The 24,766-nt window shown below is 41.8% G+C and overlaps 1 protein-coding gene across 2 annotated transcripts in view; it reads right to left on the reverse strand.

The window, feature by feature from the left end:
• Sesn1 (sestrin 1) overlaps positions 1–24,766 on the reverse strand; it is a 112,214-nt gene that overhangs the window by 9,551 nt on the left and 77,897 nt on the right. Inside the window, exons 1-5 of one of the 2 annotated variants that reach the window (XM_050120496.1) lie at positions 16,658–16,824; positions 9,229–9,294; positions 8,269–8,469; positions 4,002–4,184; positions 1,719–1,961 (exon numbers count right to left, since the gene is read on the reverse strand). In XM_050120496.1, coding sequence (XP_049976453.1) covers positions 1,719–1,961; positions 4,002–4,184; positions 8,269–8,469; positions 9,229–9,294; positions 16,658–16,759 — 795 coding nt within the window. In that variant the 5' untranslated portion in view covers positions 16,760–16,824. Of the gene's footprint in view, positions 1–1,718; positions 1,962–4,001; positions 4,185–8,268; positions 8,470–9,228; positions 9,295–16,657; positions 16,825–24,766 lie in introns of those variants that run through there. The other variant, XM_050120495.1, reaches the window with a different exon arrangement.

A 24,766-nucleotide genomic window follows, 5' to 3' on the forward strand; every position in this document is an offset into this window, starting at 1 on the left:
AAAAAAAAAAAAAAAAAAAAAAAAAGAAAGAAAGAAAGAAAGAAAGAAAGAAAGAAAGAAAGAAAAAAAGAAACAAATCTTTACAGGGTATAAAGCATTGTCCATAGCACTCCTCTATCAGGGTCACACTATGTTAAGCCTTCCCTTCTTAGCTGGTCCTGGTTGACTAGTGGACCTGAAACCATGACTGTAACCTCCTAGAAGAACTCATAGTGTTGTATATCCCTTAATGTTGTAGAATATTATTTTAAGATTGTTACATTTGTTTATGCTGTGGAACATTTGTTGAATGATGCAATGATGTGTTGCATTCTTTTCTGCTGCATTTGTTTAACTCTATGAAGTTGTGTTACTTTGCCTATCTAAAACACCCAATGGTCTAATAAAGAGCTGAATGGCCAATAGTGAGGCAGGAGAAAGGATAGGCAGGGCTGGCTGTAACATGAAGGGCCGGCCAAGTACCCCACAGCCGGCAAGTCCCAAAGAAAATCACACAGAGATCTCCATAAGTTATAAAACTGTTGGCCCATTAGCTCAGTCTTCTTATTAGCTCTTGAGCTTATATTAACCCATTATTCTTATCTATGTTAGCCACGTGGTTAAATCTTGCTTCTTGGTGGTCTGGGCTGGAATGGGAGGAATGGGCTTCCTCCTTTCCAGCATTCTCCTATTCTCCTCGCCCCACCTCTACTTCCTGTCTGGTTGGCCCACCTATACTTCCTGCCTGGCCAATCAGCATTTTGTTAAAATATGATTGACAGAATACAGACAATTCTCCCGCACCAGCTGGCAGGCAGAGAGAATAAATAGAAGGAGAAATCTGGGAGAAAGAGAAGGAGGAGCAATATAGAACAAGGAGAGGAGGACATCAGAGGCCAGTCACCCAGCTATACAGCAAGCCGTGGAGAAATAAGTAAAGAAAGTATACAGAAATAGAGAAATATAAAATCTCAGAGGCAAAAGGTAGATAATTTTAGATTCGAAACGCTGGCTAGAAACAAGTCAAGCTAAGGCTAGGCATTTATAAGCCTCCTTGTGTATATATTTATTTTGGAGCTGGGTGGCAACCCTCCAAAAGCCAAAAGAACAACAACATTTTGGCATTCCAACGTGGGGCTAGAGTAAAAGAAAATCCAACAACACCTTAGTACAATGGTTCTCCACCTTCCTAATGCTGTGACCCTTAGTACAGTTTTTCATGTTGTGGTGACCCCCAACCATAAAATTATTTCATCGCTACTTCATAACTGTAATTTTGCTACTGTTCTGAATTGCAATATAAATATCTGATATGCAGGATGGTCTTAGGCAACCCCTGTAAAAGGATCATTTGATCCCCTCAAAAAGGGTCACAACCCACAGGCTGAGAACCACGGCCTTAGCATCTAGACTAGTGATGGACGCTGGCGGTAGAATAAATGCATACTTAAAAGACAGACCTAGCTGGGCAGTAGTGGCGCACGTCTTTAGTCCCAGCACTTGGGAAGCAGAGGCAGGTGGATCTATGTGAGTTTGAGGCAAGCCTGGTCTACAGAGCAAATTCCAGCAGAATAGCCAGGGCTACACAGAGAAACCCTATCTTGAAACAAACAAACAAACAAACAAATAAAAACTCTAACATCTCTGTGGACCTAACAGGACAGGTTTTGGAATAAGCCAGATAGGAAAAATAACAACTAAAGTAACTAGTTTTATTATAGCCTCATGACAACACTTACCGAAATATTCCCTGCTGAGTTGACTTGCATGTCATCCACGCTGTGATTGCCATTCGTAATGTCACAGATGCAGTAGTTACTAACAGAAGGAGGTCTGAAGGTATGGCCACCGTCACAATGAATTTCTGGGCTAATTCCACAGCCGAACGTGAATGAGGCAAGAGAATGATAGTGTGTGAGCAGAACCAGAGCATGGACCAGCTCTGCCAGAGACCAGCTGTGCTCCTCCGCTTTCAAAAGCCCCTGGCAGGCGAGAATGGAGGTTTAATCTGAGATGTGTGGTAAACACAGTTCATTTTAGTATTTAACAACTGACTGAAACAGGACTAGACACCATTCAAAGCCCGGTTAAGATTATAATTTAAGATATACATAACCTATAATTGGCTAAAATTTTATTAAAAATCTATTTAGAAATATGAGCTTGACATCTACTGGCACACTGTCACTTTGGCTCTATAAAATAATTTATTTTAAAATGGAATAGGGTTTTATTTTGCTTATACTCAGTTGCTGGGTTTCAGATAAGAAGGAATCACATGTTGTCAGTGAAAACTTATTGTTTGTGTTAAAGGGGACACCACTGTTGGAAACATGTTTTTATTTAATCAGGTCTCTTAAAGGAACTTTTAAAGACAATGGCTTGAGCAATTTCATTCTAACGATTCTTAAGCCCTTGATTCTGTTTGTTATGCATAAACCCTACAATTCTTCAAATTCAATTCTGTGTCCCAGGTGCTTGTATCCCCTATTTTAGAATCTTGTGTGTCTTTCCATGCAATCTAACAGGTCCCATACTAATCATACTCAAACATCACACCTTCTGACAATTTCTCCTACTATGTAACAGTGTCTAAAATGTTCTGTAACACAGATGGACAAGGCTGAGAACATATTTTAGATGTTTCTATAATGTGGTACACATTTACAGAGAAAGCTCATTTTTCAAAAAAACAAAAACAAAAAACAACTCTAGAATCAGAAGAAACTAGCCTAAGATGTCATCTACAAATAAGGATGAACGAGATGCTACTTCACACCTGTAAGAACAGATGAACTTTAAAACAATGACATGTTCCTGGAGAAAATGCAGGACAGCAGGAACAAACCACTGGGGCAGCCTTTGAAAGACAGCATCTGTGTTCTCCAAAGCACACTGGTTTACGGTGCAACCCAGGAGGCTTATACTCACTTATTCACCCAAGTAAGCTGAGAGCTTCTGTCTACCAAAATGTCTACATAGGAATATAGCAATTTTATTCATAACCGCTCAAAACTGGTACTTATCAGGAGGTCCCTTAAGTAGATGAATGGGAGTGGCCTTCAGCAATAAAAATAAATGATCTATGAAGTCATTTGAGAAAGAGAAAGATAAGTTCCAGATAAGGTAGCTTACATCTTGTACTTCCAGCACTGCGGAAGGCGAGGCAGGAGGATCAAAAATTCAAGGCCAGCTTGGGCTACATAACAAGTTCCAGGCCAGACTTGACTACATAGCAAGACCTTTTCCAAAAACAAACAAAAAATACTAGAGTAAAAAGTTAGAACCTCATGTGCATATTGCTAAATGAGGTCAGTCTGCAGGTTCTACTGTATGGTTCCAACTACATGATATTCTGGAAATGATACACTGTAGACATAGAGGTGAGCAGTTGTGGGCTCAGGAGGAAGCTCAGCACAGTGACTACTTACTATCTCACACTGTTCGGTAATAGTAACATGTTGTCATGCCCTTACAAAGAGCAGATCCTAGTGAGAACTATGGACTTTAGATAACAGCAGTATACCAACACTGGCTCATCACTCACAAAGTCCAGAGGAAAACAGCACAAAAATACATGCCTTCAGATATTCTCTCTGACGTTTTCCTTTTCTCTCTTCCTTCCTTTCCCTTTCCTTTCTTTTTTTGAGGCTCAGTCTCAGGTATCTAAGACCAGCCTCAAGCTAGCAGTGCAGATGACAGTGACCTTGAACCTTGATCCTCCCTCCTTCTTTTCCTATCTCCCCAGAGCTGGGTTACAGGCCTGCACAGCAAGCTCACTCTGCACAGTGTAAGGGAACGAAGCCAGGGCTTTGTGCATGCTAGACAAGCAATCCACCACCCGAGCTGCATCCCAACCAAGCAACCCACCACCCGAGCTGCATCCCAACCAAGCAACCCACCACCCGAGCTGCATCCCGACCTTCTATCCGATTTTCTTATCAACCCAGAGCTGCTCTGAAGAGCAGTATCACTGTAACTAACTGTGACACTGCAGATGGTTTATTTCACGGCATACGTACCTCAATGTGTTCTTTGGTAATAAGCCAAGGCCTGTGGGCTAATACTTTGTTAAGTTCTCCTAAATTCTGTAGCTTTTGAGGTGCATTCTCTAAGCCATTGAGCCACTTGGGGTCCCCGCCAACATGAAGGAAGTCATTGACATGTAGATTCACTAGGTAGGAGCACTGGTGCCTGGCCGCAGCCTTCACAGAAAAAAAAAATGATTATGTTAAAATTATCAACTACCACAAATCTGTTTTCCTTACAACATACAAATAGCTTTTTCATGATTCCGTTCTAACTTTTCCAGACTACAGAAATAGAGATTTTATTTAGAAATTTAAACAATTCAAATATACTACAGAAAACATTGTTGTGAGATGATCTTTCTATACGCTGTGAACACGCATTCCTCTCACTGGTTAATAATAAAAAACTTCTTGACTAATAGCCAGCCAGATAAGGTTAGGTAGAATAATGAATCTGAGAACTCAGATGAGAAGGGGCAGAGTCAAGGGAGAAGCCAGCCAGCCGCTGGAGAAACAAGAAGTATTAGAGCACAGGGAAGCCAAGAGAGACGTGGCAAAACACGGATAATAGAAATGGGTTAATTTAATAGTAAGAGCTAGTTAGTAATCACTCTGAGCGATTCAGTCAGATTTAATTAATATAAGCATCTGAGTGATTCCTTAAAAGCAGCTGTGGAACAGGGCAGGACAGAGAAACTTCCATTAACATATGGTGCTCCACATGGCATCCACACACCCACATAATGCCTGAAGAAGCTTTTTAAAAAGGATTTTAGACACACAAAAACAGAGTCAGAAGCAACTTCTCAGTAGCCGCATTTTTTCTGGTAGGCTCTGCTTGCTGGTGGCAATCAGAAGCATGGCTTCCTGCCTCAATACTGCAGTATGGAAGGCTCTTGGGAAGTCCTGCTATGCAGCACTTGACTGGTATTTGTGGGCCAGCTGGCTGTACACCACTTGGAGGCAGCATAGACCCCACAGTTTCCCACAGTTGGGATGGTAGACACGACTCTCACTGGTACCTCTACCATGTGGGAAGTCGAGCAGGGTGGAGCCAGCTGCCAAAGCCATCACTTTGGTCCTAGCTATGCCCGTGTAGCAGTTTAATGACTTTAGTGGTCAGGACTATAGATACCCAGTAAGACAAAAAGAAACTTCTAAATGGATCAAAGTGTGGGTTTTTTTTTTTTTTTAAAGTCTATGTACAAGCCGGGCGATGGTGGCGCACGCCTTTAATCCCAGCACTCGGGAGGCAGAGGCAAGCGGATCTCTGTGAGTTCGAGACCAGCCTGGTCTACAGAGCTAGTTCCAGGACAGACTCCAAAGCCACAGAGAAACGCTGTCTCGAAAAACCAAAAAAAAAAAAAAAAAGTCTATGTACACTTGGGAGAGAGAAGAAAAAGAATAGAGACAGTCATAGATTAAAAGAATAACTTAAAGAACATAAAAGGAACAGAGTAATAAAAAACTATAAGCCATTTAAAGGTAGAAAATACACAGAGAGTCTGAATTATGTATATTATTGTGTTTTCTTTGGATTTTTTGACTGTTAATGAGCTAACTGCTGAGAGATATTTAAAGGTACCTTGACTTTGAAATTTGGGTCTAAGGATGTGTTGCTTTGGAAAAGAGGTTCTACTTTTGCTTCCACAGAAGATGAGAAGCTCTGGATTCCTTCCAGGTTAATAGGATATGATTGAGGAAGACCCCTGAATGGTCTCTGACAGGAATGATGGCCCAGGTGATCCAACATTCACAACAGCTTCAAGGCTAATGGCTGAGATGGACAAACCACATAGAATAACCCCATCAGGACTTGACCATAATTCTAAATTTTCTCAGGGTCCCTCAAAGATCACTGCACCCAACAATTAGCAGGAAGTAGTCTACAGAACTACACTCGAGTTCCCAAAATATTGTTTATAAACATTTGTTTTCATTTAAGTGGGGTTGGTTATAAATTGTTATTGGTCATAGTCAATCTCTTTCTAAAAGAAGAAAGGGGGATATGATACGGAAATAGAATAAAAGCATATATTATTGAATTTAATCCAAAATAAACTGTTAGCCTCAAAATATTTTACATTGGTAGGGATTTTAGCTTCTTGATATAAATTTAAGGATAATTTTGTTATAATGTATGTATATCTCCACTCTTGTTTAAAGTATTGTGCTTATATAGCTCAATTAAAAATGTAATGTATAACTAAGAAATACAGATTTACAAAAATACAGTTAGTCATCTATAAAAGTCAAACTTAAGGTCATGTTAGTAAGATTTTCTAGATATACAGAGATATATTTCAGAGAAATATGAGATCTTTAAACACTTCAAAGACCTACAGAATATGACATTTAACATGTTTTAATAACTTAGAATTCTTTTGACCGAGACAGGTCTCTTCCTGGCAGCACTGATCTACTCCCAAGAGGAAGATGGACACTTAAGATACTTCATATAGACTTTGGGTTTTTTTTTTTTTTGGTAAAACTAGCCTATTGGGCAGGAAACTACCCTTGCCTTGGCTGTTGACAGTAAGTATGCTATTTAATCTGGACAAGCAGGACAAAGAAGAGTAGCTGCCAAACTTTGCCAAGATAAGGTAGGACAGTCCTTCAAATTTTCCTGCTTCTGAAAAGGGCCTGTAAGATATTTTAGATTTATAAGCCAAAGTTGGATGTCTCAGTCTTACAGAGAAACTTTGGGTGACTGTCCAGGCAGTCATCTGTTTCTGTCATTTCTTATATTTTTGGAAGTCACCTGTTTGCACTTCCTGCTTACTCGGATAATATTACTTCTTTCTCAGATCTTTGATGGTGTTGAAGACTACATAGTGATAATTATAGTTTTTCTTAGTTATGATAAAAAGATAAATTAGATATAAAACTTTAGACTACCAAGGTAAGACAGATAATAGAACAAATATTTTTTGTAAGTTTGTCAAATACAAATAGACTAGCTTTTGTAACTGCAATTCTTACTCGATAACCATTTTATTGTCTGTAATTTTAAAGTCTGTATTGTTAAATCTTATTGTCTGTATTGTTAAAGTTACTACCTTCCTTTTTGATTAAACAGAAAGGGGAAAATGCCGTGGGGTGATCTTTCTGTACACTGTGAACATGCATTCCTCTCACTGGTTAAGAAAAACTATTTTACTAATAGCCAGGCAGGATAAGATTAGACAAAACAATCAAACTGAGAACTCAGATGAGGAGGTGCAGAGTCAAGGGAGATGCCAGCCAGCCACCGGAGGAAGATGATGTATTAGAGAACAGGTAAAGCTATGACATGGCAAAACACAGATGAATAGAAATGGGTTCTTTTAAAAGTAAGAGCTAGTTAGTAATAAGCCTGAGCTATTAGGCCAAACAGTTTGTAATTAATATTAAGACTGTGAGTGATTATTCAAGAGCAGCTATGAGATGGGGCAGGACAAAGAAACCTCCACCTAGAAAACAGCGCAGTAATATTTCAGTAACAAAATACTGCTAGAAAGATGAACATTAAAAATGTTGCCTCTGTGCCAGCTTTCAGACGCTCAGACAAAGGAGTGTGCGAGGGGTTTCTTCACTTCAGTTAAACTGTCAATCATAAAATGACATTATTATACATGAACTGAACAGGCTTACCACCAGTTATGTCAACATAAACCATAACTACACTATGATCCTAGCATTTGGGAGGCTCAAGAACTCACAGTCATTCTCAACTACATGGCAAGTGTGAGGCCAGTCTAGGGCACACAAGACTTTTGCTAGGGAGAGTGGGTAAGGGAGAATGGGGAAGAGAGAGCGGGAAAGGGAGAGTGGGAGGGAGGGGAGGAGGCATCACTTACATCTTACGTTATGTTGTACTTTAACTTCTAAGAAAGAATGGTTCTGGACCAGTAAGATGGCTCTGTGGGTACAGGCACCTGCCACTAAGCCTGACAACCTGTGTTTAATCACATGGTGGAAGAAGAGGACTGACTCCTTCAAGTTGCCTTACACACACACACACACACACACACACACACACACACACACACAAAGAAATCTTAAAGGAATTCTTCTTAGTACTGTATAAAACTACATGTAGTATATTTTGTTACACTTGAAAGCATACTTATTTAAAACCATAAAAAAATAGAAGCTATCTGGTAAGAATATGATTACAAGTCAAAATATAAGTATTTATCCTTGTAACAAAAGCATTAACTCTCACAGAAATTAAGAAAAACAGGCAGAAATAATTTTTCATTATATGTTTACAAACCATTATTCCAATGTAGTGCCGATAATGGAGGGGTAATGGTCCATCCATTTGCAGTAGATAGTGTTGAGTTTTTAAGAAACTTTCTAAATATTGTGGGTGGAAAACCATCACTAACGTAATGTTATCCAGACGACCCAAAGCAGCAAAAGAATCTGCAAATAAAGCATGCATCTGTGCGTCTTCACTCCCTACTTGTAGAATCTGTGTAAACAAGAGAGAAAACTATGGTTAGATAAGCTAGAAACCAGTGTTAAAAGAAAATATGAATGGGCTGCATTGTTCCACTCAGAATTAGATTAAATTTTACTTAAGAGGGGTAACAAATTTAAACTTGTAGCAAAACAGAAGAATAGCCCCATTATATGGTGTGGGATAAACAACAAAGCCCGAACTGAACTTCAGTTTAAGGGTATCCAGATAGGCTGCTTGCAGACTTGACCAGAATCCAGACCCGGAAGCAGATTTACATTGCTAAATGCCCAGAGCTTGCAAGCAGACACTAAAACATTTTTTACAACACTATTTTCATTTCATGAAAAGAGAACCACAATTTAGCAAATAGTTCTTATGACAATAAAGCACAGATGCTTCCACTTACACAGAATTAAAGGTTCAGTCTAGCATTAATTAGTACCAACCTGTTGAGATGGACAAGCCTGAGCACCTCTGTTTCCAAGCATTCTTAAGCAAGGTCTAAATATAAGCCGGCAGAGGACAAGTCAAGACAAGTCGCGGTTTTACTTGATTAAATACGGGTGCTTAAATGCATCATGAAATACTAGAAATCAATATGACTACAACAGCTTTCTAATCCATAAACTCGGTGCCAAAGAATGACTAACTCTGAATAACTGTGTAAAACATGTTGTTGACCAGTAAGCATTAGGATGCCAAGATGTGGGTCATGAAAATGTTTCCTTAAAAGCAGGCAGTTCACCATGTACTTTCAAAACAGCATACCTCCTTCTCTGGGATGAACCTGCTTGGTCCATGTCCTACTGGCCGAGGAATTCTGATTCCAAGTTCCTAGAAAAGAAAATTACACCATCTCAGGCCTCCAGCAGAGAACAACACAAACTCAGGCTAAAGGAGCAAGAAGGAAAAACAGCCAATTCAAAACAGACAGGCTTGCTATAGAAATTTTTCTCATGGCTATATATACACACCAGCTATTTGCATCCCACAGTTAACACCTTATAATATGACTCTGCCTAAAAACAATAAAACTCGTTCCACTCAAACCAGAGTTTTGCATAAAGCACTTGGCAGAGAGTCTAGAACAGAAAGTTCAGCACACAGCAGCCAACCCTGTGGGCTGTCAGTGATACAAAGCAAGCCCAGTGTGTTTGTACATCCAAAACTAAACAAAAGCATCTCTCCCTGAACACCTTGTCAGAAAATAAAAGCAAAACAACCTTCATATAGACATCTTAAACAGGAAGAAACACAATTGTCACTAGATCGATACTACACCTGGAAGTAAGCAGAGAAGCTATGACAAGTAAGAACTAGGTAGCTAAATTCACAGAAGAGAAAGGTCTACGGTGAGCTCTCCTTTCTCCAGGGTTGAGTGAAGCTACTTCAGGAAAACTAACTTTGTTTACCTTGTTTATTTCTGACTTTTGACAAAATCTAGAATTCTTTCTCTTACACTGACAGAATGGTATATTAACAGGGACAGACAGCCCATGGTTAGGACCTCCTCCCCTAGGACAATGTTCTTAGATATAATATCAAAACAACCATAATAAAAGAACTCAAGGGCAGTCAATCCAGTATTACTCTAAACAGATAGGGTAAATACAACAGATGATTAATTCTTATATGTAAAATTATATGACACACAAAACTGTTTTTCATTTAGAAGAAAATGGAGACTGGTGCCAAGCATAAAACCTGAGTTCCATCTTTGAACCCACATAGCAGATGGATAGGTTCATTGTTGCATTAGCACACACATATGTGTATGCACCCACATAAAGAGAAACAAAAAACCCATTTCTACTATCTCTACTATTCCTATAATTTCATTCCATAAATCAGATACTGGCTATTCCTGTTGTGTGTATATGCACTCTGTATATGTATGAATGCCTGCATGTGCGAACATGGCTAAGCATGTATATGTAGCACATGTGGAGGGCAGAGGACAGCCTTGGGTGTTGGTCCTCGCTTTCCCCCTTGTTTGAGACAGGGTCTCTGGTGATTTTCCACTGTATGTGCCGGGCTAGCTGGCCCCTGGGCTTCTGGGGGGGATTTCTGCTTCTCCCTCTGCCTTCCTATATGTATGCTGGCATTACAGATGTTTGCACGCACTGTGCATCCAGCTTTTACATGCGTTCCCAGAATTTGAACTTAGGTCCTCACACTTGTGGGATGAATGCTTTCACCCACTGAGCATCTCTCCAACCCAACTGTTTTGCTTTTAAGAAGAACTGGGAGGGACCAGAGAGAATTCAAGCAATTTGGGATGAGCAAGTGAAAAACTTTTGAATATAATGGATTTTAAAAGTTCAGGCAAAGCTAGGAATGTAGCTTAGTCGGTAGTGCTTGTCTCATGTAAACCTGTAATTCCAGCACTTGGGCAGTGAAGGCAGGAGGATCAGAAGTTCAAAGTCATCCTCAGTTACATAGCAAGTTCTGGTCCCTCCCCCTTCCTAAAACAGCACACAGGATAAGAGGATCTTTATCAGGAAAATCCAAAATAGACTACTTGCCAAATGAATCCACGATGTATCAATTGTATTGTATATATTACATCCAATTTTCCTGGACATTGATAGCTTCTTACTGTGGCTAGTCCACGGTCACACTGAAGATACTATGTAACATTATACTCATTTGAAGTGACACTTCACAGGTCTGGTCATATATATGTCTCAGTTTTAACAATGTATAAGTTCCAGAAGAGAATTTGTTCTTCTTGAAACAAATGTAGCTGTTTATATAAAACAATGATCCCAGAAGCATAACTTCTAACCTGACCAAACTGGATGTATGTTAAACAAAATTCACTGGGGGTGGAGGGGATTGGGGGTTTGTGTACAAAGCTGAGGCCAACATTTATTCTTTCTCCTTTTCTTCATCTTACAAGTTATCTAGACACTATGTATTTAGAGTTTCAAGTTTTTATTACTTATTTTGTAACTCAGACACACACTATATAGTACATAGGACTTCAGGGTAGCAAAGGATGCCATTCCAAATAGATTATTTGACAAATAATCTTGGAACAACTGGTAGTCACTCAGAAAAAAGGAAGTTAGGGCCCTAATCATATTTTAATCCACAATAAAACAGAGTTAAATATAAAAAAACAAACAAAAAAAAAGTTCTAGAAAATGTTTGTGTAGTGAAAAAGACCCCAAAATACTATAAAACCCAGAAGTCAAAATTAAAGACTGATAAATCTGGTAACAAATCAGACTTCCATGAAGGGAGGACACAAAGTCTAAAATAATCAGAAAACTTAAAAGATATTCGCAAAGAGTCATAAACAATTCAAAGAAAAGGAAATAAGAATGACTGAAACCATGCTCAAGTCTCTTCCCCAAACCCTACCACATTAACTACAAAGATACCACTTTTAATTCTAAAAAAAGAAAAAATAAGAAAGAAAAAAATTTTAAGGTGGAGAAGTCTGAGGCATGGTGGCATGTCTTCACTCCCAGAGCTTGGGAGGCACAGGCAGGTGGATCTCTCTGAGTTCTAGGCCAGCCTCAGCTATTTAGTGATAGACAAGGACAGCCAGGTCTATAAGGAGAACCTGATTTAAAAACAAACAAAAAAAAAAAGATACAAGTTTTAAAGTAGGGCGGTCTGCAAGGTAAATGGAACTAAAAAGTCACATGTTCTTTGTGTCAATAATTCTATCTTAAGTGGAACCTACAGACCTACTCACATTCGTGTATTCACATGTAAGGGGAAATCATTGCAATACTGCTTCTCATCAACAACCTAAGTGCTTATCAAGAGGAAAACTGAACGGGTTAACAGAGCAACAGAGCTGCGGTCCTGCAGAAGAATGAAGCAGAACATGTGTGTGTGTGTGTGTGTGTGTGTGTGCGTGTGTGTGTCACTGCTTGAAACATGAGAGTAATATTTCTTTAGATGCCACCAAATTGATACCCATATGACCTTCAAAACAAACAGGTTTAATTATAGCATCCTGGTCTTGTTTCTATACTCCATACAGAAATTATATACCTAATTATTATAAAGTATTAACTTTATAATTTCTATAAGATATCCATGAATGCTTCAGAAAATAGAATTTTCAGGGCATGGTGACACATGCTTTTAATCCCTGCTTTCCATGAGTTTGAGGCTGGTTTACATAGTGAGTTTCGGGTCAGTCAGACCAGGGCTATATTAAGACCCCATCTTAAAAAAAAAAAAAGGCAAATTTTCTCATAGATATAGCAAGAGTCTTTTCTAATAGTTCTAAATAATTCTTGCGTTGATAAAGTGAACTCCACTCTTAGTCACTTTTAGAGGTCATGCTGATACCACTTTTCTCTTTTCCCCTAAATCTTCAACAACCAAGGAAATGTCCTTGATTCTGCTAAGAATGTTTTCTGCGAGGGTTAAAAACGATTTAAAAATATATTAAGAAAAAGGAAGACAAAAGGAAATAATCACACAGAAAGGGGGAGGGCAAGCATTCCTTGGGATGGTGTAGATGCCCACTGCACAGTAATGGTAGTGTTAGGAGTACGTCAACTCCTTGATAATATCTACAGAGCTGCAGAGAGAAGAATAAGCTAAGACAGAAATGTAAAGGGGTCTCTGACAGTCCCTTCGCTGTGGATACAGGTTGGTTCCAGCTAAATAACTTCATTCAGCTCAGAGGTGAACTAGCAGATGAACCCAGAAAGCCTGAAAGCCTGCAGCTGGGCAGCTCATGAAGCAGAAAGAGAACCGACAGAGAAAAGAGATGGAAGGTCAAAGGTGGGAGAGCAAAGAGGGAGACACACTTCCCAGTCAACTCTTCCTTGACAGAGGCGGAGGAGCAAGACTGACACAATGAGAAACATGGTTACTTCTATTCTAGGATCAAATACACGTACTCTTCTCATAGGAGGCTAAGCTTAAAAGTTGGAAGACTCTTAGCTAACAGACTAGGTATGTAACAGAGATACCAGGACATGACATCAACGTTGCTACTTAATTGTATGCCCATCAGAAAACAAGAGGCTAATCAACCAGGGTGTTACTGATGAGCTCTGAGATTGTATCCCAATTAATCTCAGACCAGGTAGAGACAAGAAGTGGACCGGTTTCATGCAACCTCCCAGGGCACACAAATTAAGCTCTGAGAAAAGTGAACTAGTGAGTTTCCGTACACCATCCTCCAGGACCTGTGCTCACTGAAACTCGTACAAAGACTCCTCTTGGAAAATCACTACAGCAGAGCACACACTGGGATGGTGGCTCCATGGAAAAGGGATTGATCTCAATGTGCAAGACCCTACATCTGATCCCCGGCCTGACCAAGATTCTCTATGCATCATCTCCTGAGAGAAAAGTACAGAGCAGTTACGAAGGTTTGGCCAAAACAGGGACTTCAGTTTAGTAAGGCTGTAATGCCATGGGGGCCTTTAAACTCTTGAGTGGACGGGTCTAGTGTGCAAAAGAGGGCTGAGGAGGAGGAGGATACAGCAGCAACAGTGCCATCCTGCACAACTGCCTTGTGTTATGATAGTACGGTCTGCAAAGCTCTTGAGGGCATGTGCGCGTGCACTCGCACACACATTGGGAAATCTCCGCCAATCAAACTGCTTTGAGTTTTCTGCTCATTCCTTAACTGACATAAACAGAGAAAAAAAACAATCTTGAGCTAATAATGTTAATAAAAAATCAAGAGCAGCAATTACAGTTCATAAAGTGTTACAAACCAAGTACTGTTTTAAGTACTATTATCACAAACAAGGAACAGGCACTTTATGATATTAAAATCTAGAAAATGTAAGTCCACGTCTTTAATGCTAAGTCAAACTGAATGCATTTTTCTAACTTCCTAGGTAGATGACTCCAATGATTTTTCCTTTTCTAGTTGTGAGAACTCAATTAGACTCGGCTCAAATCTTACAATCCAGATCCCAGGGGGCGGAGCTGCCAAGAACAGATGGTTGGGCTGAAGAGCAGCCACAGATGTTGATCAGGTATAAACCTCACAGGCTGTCTGTGAAGGTGTGGCTGGACAAGCCAGCATGAGATCCAAGAATACCCACCCTCTTTGAAAGAGATGACCACAGCCCCCACCATCACAGTCTGACCTGTTTCCTCTATCGATGCACGACAGCAAGAATTGATTTCAGAATATGAACTCTCAGTGGCCACCAGCAGTGCCACAGAAACGGTATGTGCTGTGCCACCGTATGAACAGTTCTTGTAGGGGAAGCGCCGTTCCAGTCGCGTGCTTCGCGCTGGTGAACGCTTACATACGGGTACAGACCTACATCAGTCTCCTTAAGAATGAATGACTGGCTACAAATGCAAAACCAAAGCGTTTGTTCAATCTAAAAAGTAAGGAAATTATTCGAAGCATTTTTGTCTACTTGATACATGAAAAAATTCCAGCTAGATATTTTAGCACCTGACTTACCACAACACTTATGTCAAGCTTGTTTTCTTAAAAATTCACACAAGTAGAAATGGTATTTCAACAAGGCAGAGAAAGCAAAAGGTTTGACCAAAAGTTAAAGCCTTAATCCCACGCTCTCTCTTCTGGGAAAATCCTTGTCTATATAGCATAAAGTAGACTTTCTACCATTCAAAGGACTCCAGTAGAAAAGAGAAGAGCGGAAGAGTGTTCACACTTAGATTTCTTGAGCTGTGGCAAAATGTACTGTACTTCTTCAGATTGTCATTAACACGGCTAGGCTATTAAAAGCACAGGAAGTTAGGTGCCTCTTTGTGTGTGTTCCATGAACCATGGTTTAGAAAATGAAAAACTTCCTGACTTCAAAGTTTTAGATTTGGGCTGGGGATGTGGCTCAGTGGTACTGAATTTGCCTAGCATGTATAGGGTCCTGGGTTGGGACAGTGAGGAGGGAGGGGGGAAGGGGGAAGAGGAGAAAGAGGAGGAGGAAGCTTGCTACTGGAGAGAGCTGTGCCAGTATGTTTTTTGGGGAAGGGACAAGTGCTAAATAGAGCTAGCTATGCAAACCTTCCTAGTTTGTTGAGCACAACCCCACAGGCACTGCTAGAATCAACACACAAGCTGCTTCAGATCTTTGAAGAGTCCGAGTCCGAGCTGAAGATCTCGCCCACAAATGCTGTCAGAAACAACAGAGCGGTTCATGCATGACCACTGGGGCTCCTTCCTACTGAGAAAGACAGAGACAGAGAGAGAGAGAGAGAGAGAGAGAGAGAGAGAGAGAGAGAGAGAGCAGATACGGGTGTGATGGTCTGCACACACAAACTGTAAATGCTAACTCAACACTTTCACGCTGTGGCCTGTTTTTAGGAAAGCTCCCAGAGCAATGTTTTGCCGGTTACTTATTTGTTGATGCTGAGGGTCTTCCGCATGCTAAGAAGCAGTCCACTGCTGGGCTTTAGAAAAATTGAAAGGTTGTTCTGGTATTTGTAAACGAGCAGCAAGCAAAGTATCCAGGAATGTAAACATCTAGGAAACAACACTTGGTGCTCTATACCTTCCAAGGGGCCATTTAAGTTTTCATGACTCTATGCAGTGTGCCGGTGAACAGAATGTTAAACATTTAGACCTATACCATTTTAATGTGCAAAACAACAAGGAGATTATTCGCGTTATTCACGTTTAGATTTCTTGAGCTAAGACAACCCAACATTCTGATTTCAATTCCAATTTCAGTATTTCTCTCTCCTCCCTTTAGAGGCAAAGCCTTTTAATGTTCGAATTTTGGGGAAGGTTATATTAGCAATTTCCAAACATCATCCTATTTGCACCATTTACAAAAATACCTACAAAGCACCTCCGATGGTCCTGCAGGCCAAATCAGGCAAAGCAGGGATGTGTTAACAGGGGCAAACGCTGCGAAGAGCGGCACAGGGCTTGAGTGGCGATTTTATTCCAGGCGGTATCATTTAACCGACTCAAATGTGTTTCCAAATCCACGTCGGCGAGGGAAGGGTGACTGAACGATCTGTTTTGACAGGGCACCAGAGGGGAAAATCCACAGGCTGCCTGACCCGAGACTTCAGCTCTGCAGCTCCCACCTGTGCGCTCCAGCCCAGCAGACGTTATTCGGTCCCGAGGCCACCGCTTAGGTGACCGGGTGGCCCGCCGAGCACGCCAGTCCCATCGCCCAGGCCGCCCAGCCCCCGAGGGGGCGTTCGCGAAGCTGCGGGTGCGAGCGTCGGCGGTGCTCGGCCCGCCCGCCCCCAGCCCTCGCCCGCCGGGTACCTCGTCCTGGCCGCGGCCCCAGCCGCACTGGTGGCAGCCCAGCAGCTCCGAGACGGCCAGCGAGGCTGCGTACGCCTCGTTCGCTGCAGCGGCCAGACGCATGTCGCCGGGACGGCTGCGGCCGTGATCGCTGCAGCGCTTCACTCAGCGCACGGCGGGGGCGGGGCAGGCGGCACTGACAAACAAGCCGCGAGGCCCCGCCCCGCGCCCGTCACTCCACCGCCGGGGCGGGCGCGCCAGCCAATGCCGGCCCGCGGGGACTTGCAGCCCCGCCCCTTGGCGCCCGGGGTGGGGAGCTTGCAGACCGGGCCAGCAAAAACAAGCTGGAAGGCCGAGCGCCCAGCGAGGAGCTAGGTCTCGGTGTGAGAACCAGCCCGCTGGGTGGGTCCCTGGCAGGAAGAAGCATCTTCTGTCCCAGGACTCAGGGAAAGGCGACCTGCCCTCCGCTTTCCCGGGCATGGGCCTGCTATTTACCTACAGGCAGTCAGCAGTGTTCCCTAGACCAGCTCTGGCAACACCAGAAGGAATCCAGTTTTCCTTAAATTGTACAAACTACTGAAATTATCCTTTTCTTCGGAGGCCCGAACCACACAAAATGGCTGCAGAACGTAGAAGCAGGAGATCGTGGCCTATATACAATGTAACAATTATTTTTGGCAAACGATGTAGAAACTATAAATATCATTTTCCTTGGCAGCAGGTCTCCCGATTGTCTTGACTATAGTCCATGGCATTATAATTTCCAATATTCCTTCACACATACCCTGTGTTACAACAAAGAAAAAAAAATCTTCTCTCTGAAATCTAATGAGGAACTTGGAAAAACAGAGTTTTAGGACATAAAGCTGCCAATCCCATTTCCTTCTTTTGGCAGCTTTATTCATTTCTTAAGCACAAAAACCTGCTAAATTAGATCTCTTTTTCTATGCTTGTGTTTTCAAAAGCTTACATGTTCAGGTTAAGAAAAAGAAGAAAGAGGTTGGAACACATCCATAGAAGGACATAAATGGAGCTTACATCACTAACCACTGACAGACACTACACGAATGAAAGTAAGTTTCGGTGTTAGCAGTTGAGGTTACAGTTGCCAGAGAAGACTAAGTTGCCCTTTCTGCTCTTGATGGTTCTTGTTTAGAAAGTCAAAAGGTTAAAAATGTTACTCTTTATTTTTCTTCTCCAGGCAAGATCGATGTTACAATTTGTTATTAAGCACCCCAAATCTTTTCTTTTTTAACTAAGAGAAGCAAGCCACTTTGGGTTAGGGTTATACAGAGAGGTCTAAGCGCTGTTCCACCGAAGAGCCACAAAAATAAATGATACAATCAAATCTCCATTCAGCCATAAACAAGCAATACAAATCCATTAAGTCACTCAATTCAAAGCAGCTGCTACTCCCTCAAATAAACCGGCAGTAAATGAGTGACTCGGAGAAATAAATGTACTTATTTGTGGGGTTGAGATTTGCCAAAGCTAGTTTAAAAGTGAGCAAAGTACATGAAAACTGATGCCTCTGGAACCGTGGAGCTGTGACTTTATTTTCTGAAGTTATAGGTTTAATTTAGCAGGGCATACCATGGCTCTTATATTAAAATGGCTGTCCATTGCAAAAATAGTGAGTGTCCACCTTTCTATTCAAAGACACAAAGGAGAAGCATACATCCAGCTGATTCTAAGGTGGTTTAAAATAATTAAATGTCAAAGCCAAAGCTTTGTATTGCATATATATTGTCTAATATTTAGAGCTTGGTAAGTATTTATTGAAGAAATAGTTCAAATATACTGAACTAAATTAGAAGCTCCAAATAGAACTTTTCCCAGAAAGTTCCAATTATTTAATTCTGTCTTATAGGAAAAGAAAAAAAATTTAACTTACATTCTAATTCAGTAGTTTACTGAGAACCTTCAAGCTATTAAATGCCCAAGATTCCTTTATGGTCTCTATAAAGACTGACCTAAATAGTTCCAAAGAGTTCTGTTTGCTTGCATAGACAGTACTGTGGATTAGTCACTTTACTGTCTATTAAAAACTCTAAAAAGCACTGCCCTAAATAAATCTACAGTGACAGTGAGTTCCAACAAATGTATTAATTGTCCTGCAACACTAAGTGCCTTTCACTTCTGGGAATGTTTTTTTGCTCCAAATAATTTAATAGAAAGCTCATGTTTACTTAAGAATTTCATTTCTTGAGTGGCCAGAAGTCATACTGAGGATGTCCAGTGTTGGACACACTGAGCATGTCATAAGCCCCGAATGCAGAGACGAGCATCCTAGCAGGCCTGGAAAGGGCTAGAATTTCCATATTTGCCGAGAGTTCTCAGCACAGACCAGGAGCTATTCTAAAAAGTCTGCTATTTGAACATTTTACTTCAACATTTCATTCCTTTTAGGAAGAATCCTGGCATCTGATGAAAGAAGTAATAGAAATTTCCTGTCCTCTAAAAATGTTTTGGGCCAAATCACGAGCTGTGTCGAAGTGAGATTCATTTTCTCTGCATGTGTTCCTAGCAGGATGCCCGAAACCTTCATCTCTTCCAATACACTGGTGCAAAGCACAGCCATACCAAAGGACTTGGTCCTGGCATCGAACTATGAATAGTCAGAGTCCTGGCATGGAGTGGTCAAAATAAGCTTTCTGAAGGGAAAAACACCTTTGATAGAGCTGGGAGGATCAGCAGAGAGGTCTTGGTAAGAAAATTCAGGGGAGATTTTGGGGGCCTGGAGCATATGAGAAAGGACAGCCACAGGAGAACGTGGTCTTGTAAGGGAAGCCAAAGGAAGGGAAGTGATTGGGTCTGGAGCAGAGAGGAAGGAGAGTACCAGACGGAGGCAAATGTAGGCAATTTTAGGTACTATATTATTCAACTTTCATTAAGGAATGTGCGTTTCATTCTCAAGGGTCCTATGGAGTCATGATGCCTTATCATACAACAAAAGTATATGCTCAACTATGTTCATAGCAGCATTGTTTGTAATTGCCAGAACCTGGAAACAACCTAGATGCCCTTCAATGGAAGAATGGATGAAGAAAGTATGGAATATATACATATTAGAGTACTACTCAGCAGTAAAAAACAAGGACTTCTTGAATTTTGCATGCAAATGGATGGAAATAGAAAACACTATCCTGAGTGAGGTATTCCAGACCCAAAAAGAGGATCATGGGATGTACTCACTCATATTTGGTTTCTAGCCATAAATAAAGGACATTGAGCCTATAATTAGTGATCCTAGAGAAGCTAAATAAGAAGGAGAACCCAAAGAAAATCATATAGGCATCTTCCTGAATATTAACCTTCATCAGGCGAGGAAAGGAAACAGAGACAAAGACCCACATTGGAGCACCGGACAGAAATCTCAAGGTCCAAATCAGGAGCAGAAGGAGAGAGAGCACAAGCAAGGAACTCAGGACCGCGAGGGGTGCACCCACACACTGAGACAATGGGGATGTTCTATCGGGAACTCACCAAGGCCAGCTGGCCTGGGTCTGAAAAAGCCAAGGATAAAACCGGACTCGCTGAACATAGTGGACAATGAGGACTACTGAGAACTCAAGAACAATGACAATGGGTTTTTGATCCTGCTGCACATACTGGCTTTGTGGGAGCCTAGGCAGTTTGGATGCTCACCTTACTCGACCTGGATGGAGGTGGGTGGTCCTTGGACTTCCCACAGGGCAGGGAACCCTGATTGCTCTTTGGGCTGACGAGGGAGGGAAACTTGATTGGGGGAGGGGGAGGGAAATGGGAGGCGGTGGCGGGGAAGAGACAGAAATCTTTAATAAATAAATAATAAAAAAAAGAGTTTAAACAAAAGGGTAACATTCTACCTGCATTTAGCTAAGGGATAGAAAAACAGTGCTGGGCGAAGCAAAATGGGGAGCAGAGAGATGTCAAAGAAGTGGATGAGGCAACCTTGGCAAGGTGAGAGGGTGGCGTGGCGCATGGCGAATGCAGGCCAGATTCAGCAGTGAGGGCGGATTTCTGTTTGAGAAGCTGGTGAGCTCCACTGTACTGTAGCTCTTGAGACGTAGGTGACGATTCTCAAATTATTTGCTCTCCTGCTCAAGTATCTTCACTGAACTCATTAGGTCTTTAAAAATTATAATCAGTTCATATGATGGAATAGCTGTGGTCTAGTAGAAAGCATAGTTATCAATCTAACTCAGTAAAATAACCGATAGTGGTCACGCTTCAGAGCCCACACACTTGATGCTGCCAACCAAAAGTACAGATTTGCACATGTATTCACTGGGGTCATACTGTGTCCACTAACCGGTTAAAATGTAGCAAAATGGATTCAGCCTTTAAACCAAAGAGGCTCTTAAAGAGCAGGTGAGGCATGGCCTAGAGAGGTGGCCCAGTGGTTAAGAGTACTGGATACTCTTCTGGAAGACCTGGGTTCGATTCCCAGCACCCACATGGCAGCTCACAGCTGTCCATAACTCCAGTTCCAAAGAATCCAGCACACACACACACACACACACACACACACACACACACACACACGTATATAAAACACCAGTGCATATAAATAAGTAAAGAAGAGCGGGTGTGGCATCTGTCAAATTTATGTAGTCCAAACTCCCTAGCCATCATTTAAAACACTCCACTTAGCATAAGTGCTGGTCTTGCTAATTTTGTCAACAAAGATCCCCTCCAACTTGTATCTTCCTGCTGTTCCAGAGCGCTGGTCTGCTAAGCATGTTTTCCTTTTCAACCTCATGGTTTAGGTACGGTAACACCCCTTCTGCACTGAAATCAGTTTTAATTATTCTTACGTGCTCAGTGTTTTTTCACTGTTGAGTTTTCACAATTATATCACTTTAAGGCAGCAAAACCGCTGACCAATCTTTGCTTTCCCTCTTACTTAAGGCTTCGTCTTTTATAGATGTCAAATGTTTCAAATCCCTGCACAACGTATTTAAAAATGTGGGCCATACTGGTAAACAAATAGTATTCTAAAAAGCCTTTGTGGTTTTAAATTAAAAAGTCATTTTAACCTCACCCCTATTCAGTGTGTTAAAATATATGTTTGGGTTTCCAGGCTGATGATAAAAAGGACCAGTAACTTACCAGCTCCTATGTTTCAGACAATAAGCATGTACACACATAAAGAAGCTTCCATCACCCTTGTTACAGAATATTATTTTAAGGTGTGTTCCTTTTGTTTATGCTGCATTTGTTTAACTCTGAAGCTGTGTTACTGCGCCTGCCTAAAACACCCGATGGTCTAATAAAGCGCTGAACTGCCAATGGCAAGGCAGGAGAGAGGAATAGGCGGGGCTGGCAGGCAGAGAGACTGTGAGGAGAAATCTGGGAGAAGGCTCTAGGAATAAGAGAGGAAGGAGGACTTCAGGGCCCAGCCGTCCAGCTACACAGCCAGACACAGTACGAAGGAAAGAAAAGGAATTCAGGAATAGAGAAAGATAAAAGCCGTGAGGCCAAAGATAGAAGGGATAATTTAAGAAAAGCTGGCAAGAAACAAGCCAAGCTAAGGCCAGGTATTCATAACTAAGACTAAGCCTCCGTGTGTGATTTATTTGGGAACTGGGTGGCGGGCCTCCCAAAAGGCCAAAAGAGTAAACGAGCAGAAACAAACCACATACCTTATTGTCTGAAGTTGTGAAATAGAAACCCAGTGGACAGTCAGTGACTTGTCCAAGGTCACAAGTAGTAAAAAGCAATCTGGAATTAGGACCCATTTCTTTCTGATTAAAAAACAAACAACCTCCCCATCCAAACAGCAGTCACTTTATGAAGCCTCCCCCCACTTTTACCCTCATGACAGGGTTTCTCTGTGTGACCACCTTGGTGTCCTGGAACTAGATCTGTAGACAGGCTGGCCTCAACCCAGAGATCTGCCTGCCTCTGCCTCCCAAGTGCTAGAATTAAAGGCGTGTGCCAGGACTGCCCAGCTTGAAGCTGTTTCTTTTAAGGAATATAAAGTTAACATTTAGCTGTTGTAGTAGCTTAAGTTCTTGGTGCTAGGAAAGAAAAGAAAGCAGGATTAAAGAAAGACATTTGCTCTCCCTTGCTTTTCCTTGGGTTGAGATCAGGAAAGTGAGGGAGGCAGGCGTGATCTGGGTCTCCGTCTTAGGGTCTCCCTCCCATCTCTATCCCTGTCATTCTTACTGTTTCTCCCCAGACCTCTATGACCTCATGGTCTCCATATCTGCACCATTGACCACTGCACCCAACAGACCTTCTAAACGCTCCGCACAGTGCCTGCATCCTCTTCTAACAAGAGAAAGGTCTTAGAAACTAATCAAGCTTCTTAAAGTGGTTCACAATATTCACTGAGTGACGGACACATTATCTGAGTTGTCTCAAAAGAATGCCCAGCCGTGAAGATCAGAATGCATCTCCGGTGCCTTAGTGCCCAGCCAACAGGATGTGAGTTCTAAAGAGGTGTTTCCATTAAAAACCATAGCCCACTTGAGACCTGAACAGTGAGTTCAACACTGTTCTGTTAACGATGTGGAGACGTGGGGGCTGCCACGTGTCCTCAGAGGCAGGGAAGCTCAGCTTGTTCCAGGTTTAGCTCTGTTTTTCAGCCTCTTCCCTTCTCCTTGGGAAGCCACAGGTACTCCCAGGCTGTTTGGACTTCTGGGCCCGCTTCCTTCCTTGCACTAGCAAGAGAAGGTTCTGGCAGCGGCATGCGTGGTCACCTGTTAAGTCGGCAGGAAAGTGCAAGTCAGACCCTGCCTGCACACATACCATTGTCTGACGAGATACGTGGAACATTTTGTAACCAAGCCTGGCTTTAAATATCCTCGGGGCCATCTAGGGTGCAGCGCTAGGGAAGACACTCTGTTGAGATAGGAAGTTAAATAGCATGTGTTCAGAACACACAGCTTTCGGCATATTGCTGCTTCTCAGCATCGCTGAGCTGGAAAGGAATGGATCTGATTTGAAACACTATGAGGGTCAGAAAAAGGGTGAGTGCGCGTGGTGATTGACAGCTGGTCTTTAATGACTCCATGTAGGAGGAGCTGCTTGTTGATTCCCAGCCGCTCAGCCCCGAAATAACCACACCGAAACTGTGTTCATTAAATCACTGCTTGGCCCATTAGCTCTAGCTTCTTATTGGCTAACTCTTACATCTTAATTTAACCCATGTCTAATAATCTGTGTATTGCCACGAGGCTCGGGCTTACAGGATAAAGTTCCTGTGTCTGTCTCTGGCAGGGCTACATGGCTTCTCTCTGACTCCGCCTTCTTTCTCCCAGCCTTCCCTTTAGTTTTCCCTGCCTAGCTCTGCTCCCCTATAGCTCAGCTATAGGCCCAAAGCAGCTCCTTTATTAACCAGTGATATTCACAGCACAGAGAGGGGAATCCCACATCAACTCCAGGAGCTACCAAAGGCTTTAAAGGACGTGCTGTGCCGATAGCCGAAACAAGTCAAAGGTAGCTAAAGACACTAAACACGTGGCATTGCAAATAGAGAATATTCCTCAGACTATGAATACATACATATTGTGTCATTTTAATATTAATAGGTTTTAGGGACTAGACTTCATTTATACCTAAATTTACAAACTTTTCAAAAGAGATCAAAACCAAATCTATTGATGTTGTCACAGATGATTTTTGGTTTTGGACATAGGAGGCAAGCCTTCTACCATTGAGCCACATTCCAGCCCTCACACCTCAATCTTGAACTCATTCTGAGCCCATGGACCTGATGGAACTCGATTCTCAAGTTCCATTTCTTTTATAGAGGAAATTCTTGGCTAAAGTATAGTGCTTGGGCTAAATGCATATTAATGATCACTAGTCCAATCATGAAGTATACGCCTTTATTAATGCTACAGATAATTTTGATTTAAAAAAAAAACAAAATAATAAGGATAAAAATGTAAAAATCAAGTTATCTTTTGTTTATACTCACTATTCAGTGCCTCTCTCCCACGCCACCCCCAAGCCTGGTGATAAGTGGGGAACAGCGCCCTCTACCTGTGCTCTGTGTGTATAAGTCAAAGGATTCCCACTCCACCTTAGCCCATTAATCTTTGAGACTTCCCTGCAGTTACCTCCTTCTAAGGTCTATGGCTTTCCAAGAAAGTACTGAGTCGTAGATTCTTGGCATGGGCACAAGACACGGGGCGA

This window comes from Alexandromys fortis, unplaced genomic scaffold (genome assembly GCF_014885135.2).
Source record: "Alexandromys fortis isolate MF-2015 unplaced genomic scaffold, M_Fortis_MF-2015_v1.1 scaffold_175, whole genome shotgun sequence".
NCBI classification, from domain to species: Eukaryota; Metazoa; Chordata; class Mammalia; order Rodentia; family Cricetidae; genus Alexandromys; species Alexandromys fortis.